This window comes from Pteronotus mesoamericanus, unplaced genomic scaffold (genome assembly GCF_021234165.1).
Source record: "Pteronotus mesoamericanus isolate MK-2021 breed Mesoamerican mustached bat unplaced genomic scaffold, CSHL_Meso_final contig_730, whole genome shotgun sequence".
NCBI lineage: Eukaryota > Metazoa > Chordata > Mammalia > Chiroptera > Mormoopidae > Pteronotus > Pteronotus mesoamericanus.
This window is the reverse complement of record NW_026555246.1, coordinates 305557-312137: the sequence shown is the minus strand read 5'-3', so window position 1 is coordinate 312137 and position 6581 is coordinate 305557. Positions and strand designations below refer to the sequence as shown.

The window sequence follows — 6581 nt, the reverse complement described above, 5'->3', positions numbered from 1 at the left end:
TTTTCTGTATTCTTGGTGCTCCGGCAGTGGACATCCCCCTAACCAGGGAGGGACAGGGCATAGGGGTTAGATTGTTCTTAAAGATACCAAACAAACCACCTTTCCTGTGCAAACCAACCAATCCAGAGCCACTATCCTCCTGCCCTGACAACGAGGGACAGTCAGTGTAAGCGCCTGACAATAAGCTTTTTGCTTGCTGAGGCATCCATTTCAAAAGACATCTCTCTTGAATAAACACTTTGCTGTCCAATGGCATAGCTACTGGCAGGACGACCAGATAAGGAATTGGGCTGCTCCCACACCTGAAAGACCCTCTTTCAGAAAGCACTGGGAGACCCACAACTTGCGTGGCCTTGCTTCTCCCTTCCTGCACCCTGATTCCTGCTCTTATGTTTCAAGTTCACCAACAGATATCGCAGGCAACCCTAGGTGACTCACCCTCAGCCCCTAATAAAGAGAGAGTCCCAGGCCTGTGCGCCCCACAAATCTAACCCCCCGTGTGGCCCAGAGCCTGCATGTCAGCTCCGGGCCCCTGAGTCATAAGAAAGTCTTGTTCCTCCAAGTCCCCGATGGTTGCTGCTGAGGCGCATCCTGGGATCACACTGAGAACCACCAGGGCCGGCGCAGCCCTAACCCTGGCTCTGGTTGGGGAACGTTGTGGGGCAGCAGGAGCAGTAAGGACCCAGGCGAGTGTCTCTGGCCTCCTGAGGGCGTCCCTGTCAACAGGCTGACACAAAACAATGCCCACACCGAGCCCACTGAAGCCACTCACACTAGCGACCCAGGCCTGCTCACCCTGCCCTGTCCCCTCCTTCTGGTGGAAGCCACAGTCAACACTCAGCCCATGTTGTCCCCCGCCTCTGCCTCCTGACTGCCCACGAGCTTCCTTGTGTGGCCTGCCCACAGCGGCTCGCATCCGCTCCTTGTGAGGTGCAATGTGCTTTTTAATTTTTTAAATATTTTATTTATTTTTAGACAGAGGGGAAGGAGAGGAGAAAGAGAGAAACGTCAGTGTATGGTTGCTTCTTACATGCTCACTACTGGGGACCTGGCCCACAACCCAGGCATGTGCCCAGACTGGGAGTCGAACCGGCGACCCTTTGGGTCACAGGCCTGAGCTCAATCCAGTGAGCCACACCAGCCAGGGCTGCCTTTTCGATGGCAGTCCTCCCTGATCTGTCGGCCTCATCATACGCCTGACGGCCACGCTGGACAGGGAGCCCCCCGGACTCCAGGAGGCAGCGCCCAAGTTCTGCTCTCCTTGAAGAAGCCCGTGGGTAACGCGACTGCCCCGCGCCCCTGCTCTGGTCCCAGGAAGCAGGATGGCCAATGGGGCGCCTCGGGCTGGGTGCTGCGCGCAGAGGGGGGCTGCCGCCCAGAGCCCAGGCTGCTCCGGCAGAGACAGAGGCCCAGAGGCAGGCAGAGTTCTGTGAAATCACTTTAATCACCACCCTCACATAGGGTGGGGCAGTGGCAGTGTCCAAGCAAGGGCCACCCCCACCCCAGAGCGGCCTGGGAACAACCCCTTGGTTCCGGCTGGGGCCTGTTCTCCATCCAGGCTCCCCACGTTCAGGGGGAGGGCTAGGCGCCTCCACTCTCCTGGGTCACCTCTGCAGGAGCTCACGCCTGCAGTGCTGTGTGGCCAGAAGAATGCACGTCTGAGGGCCGGTGCGCCACCAGCCTCATGCGTGTTCCCTGAGCTGCCATGCTCAGGGCCTCAGCAACATGATGGCAAGAGCTCCTCCTCAGAACGGCGAGGCCTTCCTCTCTGACAGCAGCTTCAGCGGGCCGAGGAGCCCCTTCGCACAGAGCCGGGACAGCACAAACAGGGCGGCGGCGACCAGGCCTGCACTGAGCACCCCTGCGGGGAACAGGCGGGCGGGAGCGGGTGACGGAGTGGAAGGAGCCCCACGGGGCTGCAGCCTGTCCCCTCCCCAAGCCCCGCTCCTCGGAGCAGCTGCCCCAGGCCCGGAGGCCCGGGGAGCGGGAGTGGGAGTGCGGGGGCACGTTCCTCATACCGGCAGCTGCGAGAGCTCCGTAGGCACTTCGACTTCCGGACTGGACTGAGTCCTGGTCTGTGCCAAAGGTGGCTGTGGTATTCCTGAGATGGGGGATGCTCTCTGGAGTCACAGGGGTCCCCACAGACGTGCCTTCCTGGAAGGTCTCAGTTCCTGCAGGAAGTCCAGGCATTCATTAGCTGCGGAGGGGGCACCCAGGGCACGGGGCGGGGGATGAACAGGGCTTCCAGGTGCCTGAGGGGGGGCCTTGAGGCTCATCTTCCACCCCACACGGGGTGAGGTTGGTGAGCACAGATGCCGGGAGTGACTCTCACTGCCCCCACGGGGATGCAGACAAGAGCAGACACACGTCCACGGTTCCCAGCCACATCACGTACCAGAAGGTGTCCGACGTCCTTATCTAAAGACCAGCCCTCCCCACCACGACTGCCATGATGAGGCCCCATGGCACACACCACAGCCAAGCTCGTCGCTGGAGTGAAGACAGTCTGAGTGGCCGTCACAGAACCACGTGTGTGGGATGCAGGTGCTCTCCTGCGGGCAGTGGCGCTCCCCCGCCGGGCAGGGCTGGCGGCTGCAGTTGGGAAGGTTCTTGCAGCCATCGACGCTGTCACAAGAGCAGGGGCTGTCCACGGGCGGCGGGCACTGCCCGTCTTGGGTGCACGGCTCCCTGTCTGGAGTACAGGGTCAGTCGGGTCCCAAAAGCCCCCACAACAGCTGCTCCCCACACCTCGCTCCCTGGCAAGCCTCCCTGTTCAAGACCACACTAACTCCACCTCCCTGTTAACCCACCTCTGGTGAATCCCGGGACCCAGACTTCCCGCCTTAAAAGCCCCACCCACTCAGTCCCCGCCTCCCATGGTCCCACCCCTGAAAGTCCCGCCCCAGGGAGTGGCCACTCACTGCACTCCTCCTCATCGCTGCTGTCGCCGTCGGGGCAGTCCGGGTCACCGTCGCAAAGCCAGGTCTGAGGCACGCAGAAGCCGCTGACGCGGCACTGGAATTGGGTGGGAGGGCACGAGCCGGGGCTGGGACCTGTGAGAGACACACACAAGTGATTCCTGGGAGGCCAGAGCCTGGTCCCTCTCCAGAGGTCCGGCGGTCACAGGCCAGGTCCCAGTGCGCTGGAACTACACTGGTGGCCACCCTTTGCTGAGAACCTGCTTTGTGTGGGGCTTGGAGTCAGAGTTCACAGCCTCACCCTGCAGCCTTCTGGGCAGGTTCTGTGGCCTCCCCCAGTCTACGCAAAACACGGCAGGGCAGTAAGGCCAGAGGCAGCGGACCGCTGGGAGCGTCAGGGCGGACCCACGCCTCCCCGACCCTGGAGTCACTACCAGCTCCAGGTGGCCAGACAGCTTCTCCAGGAGTCTCTCCTGGCTTCACGGTTAAACAGACTTGGGGAGGGGCCTTCTCTGGACCGAGGTGGGCCGGGTCAGCAGGCCCCATTACATGCCACCTACTTAACAAAGGGGAAACCGAGGCCCTGGGTAAAGGACCTGCTTTGTCACTAAGCTTTGTCGACTGAGCTCCTAAATTCCTCCCAGACCTGACCACTTACCCTGAATGTGCCATCTCCTCACCAGGCCCACCCCCCATCTCCACGCGAACACCGGGACCTCTCGGAGTCGCATCATTGATCACCCACCCTCACCTGCCCTCTGCTCGAAGCCATCCCCTGGTCCCCTCTAACAACCAAATCCTACCTCCTCCATGAGACCCGCGCGGCCTAGCCCAGCCCTGAACCCTTCCTGGAACCCCGTCTCCTCCCACAGCCTCTCTGCCAAGCCTCCTCCGTCCTGGCCTCCTAGCGATCGCTCCACGCCAGGGCCTGTGTCTGTGCCCTCCCCCGGCCCAGGGCACTCTTCCCCTCTCAGTACCTGGTCATTTCCTGCTCAGCCTTCAGATCTCAATCTCTTTCCTGGGAGGGGCCTCACGCCCTTCTCAGAGACCCCTGAGGCTCTGCTTTCCACTTATATATAACAATGGTCCCACTTATGTATAACAATGGTCCTTAAACTGACCGGAATAGACTGGATACTCAGTGTGTGAGGACCATGACCTTGTGACTGAAAGCCCAGGGTGGTGCCTGACAACAAATGGACACAGGTCACACTTGGATGAGGTCTGAGCCTTCCTGGACGCCCCACGGTGAGGCTCCGGCTGCACGTTCATCTGGAGCAGCACAGGAGCTGGAACCTGAGCCAGCAGGCAGGCGTTTGAGGGACAGAGCAAGGGAGTGATTTTTAGGCTTCCTCTTGGGTGCAGCGAGACAGGTGGCAAACACCTGGCGTGGCCCCTGCCTAGTCTACTCCATGTGGTGCCGGCCCGCTTGCCCCTCCACTTTAACTCACGGGGGCCTGAGCCTCCAAACACCCCGCTCTCCGTAGCTGGCCCCTCTGCAGACCCCCAGGCCCAACTGCAGCTGCAGGCCACACAGTCCCCGAGCTCAGTGGGGCCCAGAGGAGCTGGAGACAACCTGGAGACGGCTTCCTTCCCTGCCCGTGAGGGCCCGGTGGCCTTGAGGCTTGGCTTACTTCCCAGGCCTAGCCAGTCTTGGCCTGGATGAGCGGTGACCTCTCTCTATGGCCTGCTGCAGTGCGTGTCCCAGTGTAAAGCGGGCAACCGAGCGGAGCTGACCCAGCCGAAGTCTGGGGGGCGCCAGACTGCTGAAGCGCCTCCTGATTTCCCCTTCCAGCCCGTTTTCTTACCTGTAAACAGGGCAGTTAGGAGTCCCTACCTCAGCGTCCTGAGGAGACTGCTTTTGTGTAAAGAGTTTGGTACTTAGTTAACGTGAGCCCTGCCACTCTCCCTGGCAGGAGTACACCTGCTCCTTTCCCTTCCACCTCTTCTTCCCACAGGCCCCTTACCTTTGCCTTTCTTTCTCTCAAGTTCCCAGGGCCCCTCCTGTGTTTCTGTAATGTGTTTGCTGAGCCTACACAGCCCAGCTGGCTCCCTTGCACTACCTCTTTAATTTTCTAAATAAGCTTTCTCTTATAATTAAGAAGAAAGAAAGAGAAAGAAAAAGAAAGAAAAAAAGAGATAAAGAGAAGAAAAAAAGAAGAAAGGAAAGGAAGGGACTTTGGGGTGAGGTGGAGGACCAGATAAGGGGGAGCCCATGGAGGAGTGAGTTAAGCGTGTGAACCTGAGCTCACAGCTGAAAGTCAGGGGCACTTGAGCACACGCGGGGCCCACTCTAACCCTCCTAGCTGCCTCTGGGAACCTCCGAGACAGCCACCGACATCACATAGGCCAGGGGCCACAGGGAGACCTTTCTAAGGGCCAGGAAGGAGTGGGTAGGGGGATGGTGGCACAAGAAACAGCCACATGACCTCATCTCAGGCGCGAGGGTTTGGAAGGCACAGCTGCTGCGGGAGGTACCAGGTACCAGGTGACCGGTCCTGCCGTGTTAGAGGTCGCCTGCAGCGATCCTTCCAGCCCACGCGGGGCTGAAGGGCGGCGTGGAGGAGACAATGGTTCACAGCAAAGCAACAAAGCAGAGCTGGTGCGGAATGCCAACAGGGCCAAGCAGGGTAATTAAAAGCCTTCACCTCCATTGGTGAAGGCTGGCAGAGCCACCGAACTGTGTCAACAGCCACAGGCAGGAGTGTCCGGGACGGATTAGCAGCGCGGTGAATGGGGAGGCGGTGCCGACGCCCGGGCAGCGTGGAGCTCACTCACCTAGGATCTGGGCCGGGGACCGGGTCGGGGCGGCCTCCAGGTCCAGCCACAAGCTGAGCAGCAGCCGCAGCAACAGGCCCAGAACAGCGGTCTGCCGCGCTTCTCGCGGCGCCATCCAGCCTCCCCGGGAGCGGGCCGAACGCCGTCTGGCCGCTCGGTAATCCCAGCGCGCGCGCGCGCGCACGGGCCGGGGGCGGGGCCCGGTGGGCTGCGGCTAAGCCTGCCGTAAATGTCCGAGTACGAGGGAACCACGATTTGAGGCTCTTCCTCACTTTTCCCAGGGGCACGGTCAACGAAAGATAAGGGGGAGGGGAGATGGAAACGAACTTGCCGGTGTCTGTTTACATTTAACGTTCTGTGTGCATCCTGCAGCAAATACACTGCCTAATTATTTAATACGGTAGCCACTCCCCTCAGGCACGCCCCATCCCGGTCTTCCCACTGCTTCTTTCCTGCACCCTACCCAGTATATATTTTATTTACTTGTTTTGATTTAGTGTCTGATTCTCCACTGGAATGAGAAGCCCAGGAGGGCAAGAAAGCTGTTTTTGTGTCCGCAGTGCCTAGGACAGTAGTAGGCTCTTAACGTAGACGTCCAGTTGTTGGCTTTCATCCTCCGTCGTGTCCCTGGCACCTGGATGCGCTCACCCAACGTCGCTGCTTCATTTAGGCCGCATGTGCCCCTCCAGTAGGGCACTATCAGTCTTCACTTTAGGAACGAGCTTTGTGAAGACAACCCTTGGGTTTTCACTTCTCACACTCACTCAGGAGGTACAGAAAATAACAAACCTGCAGGCTTTCTAGCCAATTTGGCTGCTGAGTTTTCTTGAAAATATTTTTATCTACAGTTCTGCCTTCAGAAGCAGCACGTGCAACTGCTGGCAA

General features: G+C 59.7%; 1 protein-coding gene across 1 annotated transcript; it reads right to left on the bottom strand.

Moving 5' to 3' along the window:
• Nucleotides 1-1054: 1054 nt before the first annotated feature.
• CD320 (CD320 molecule) lies at nt 1055-5864 on the bottom strand. The gene is made up of 5 exons (XM_054583356.1): nt 5697-5864; nt 2922-3053; nt 2474-2692; nt 2019-2171; nt 1055-1861 (listed from the first exon to the last, which is right to left on the bottom strand). Exons 1-5 carry the CDS (start codon nt 5809-5811, stop codon nt 1746-1748), a joined length of 735 nt encoding a protein of 244 aa, XP_054439331.1. The 5' UTR covers nt 5812-5864; the 3' UTR covers nt 1055-1745.
• Between the last annotated feature and the right edge of the window lie 717 nt (nt 5865-6581).

Bases quoted from the DNA above. Each gene is read 5' to 3' on its own strand.
- CD320 (XM_054583356.1), bottom strand. From the start codon at position 5,811: ATGGCGCCGCGAGAAGCGCGGCAGACCGCTGTTCTGGGCCTGTTGCTG. The intron at 3,054-5,696 runs GTGAGTGAGCTC...TGTCTCTCACAG, and splicing joins GTCCCCGGCCCAGATCCTAG to GTCCCAGCCCCGGCTCGTGC. The intron at 2,172-2,473 runs GTGTGTGCCATG...GACTTCCTGCAG, and splicing joins CAGCGACGAGCTTGGCTGTG to GAACTGAGACCTTCCAGGAA.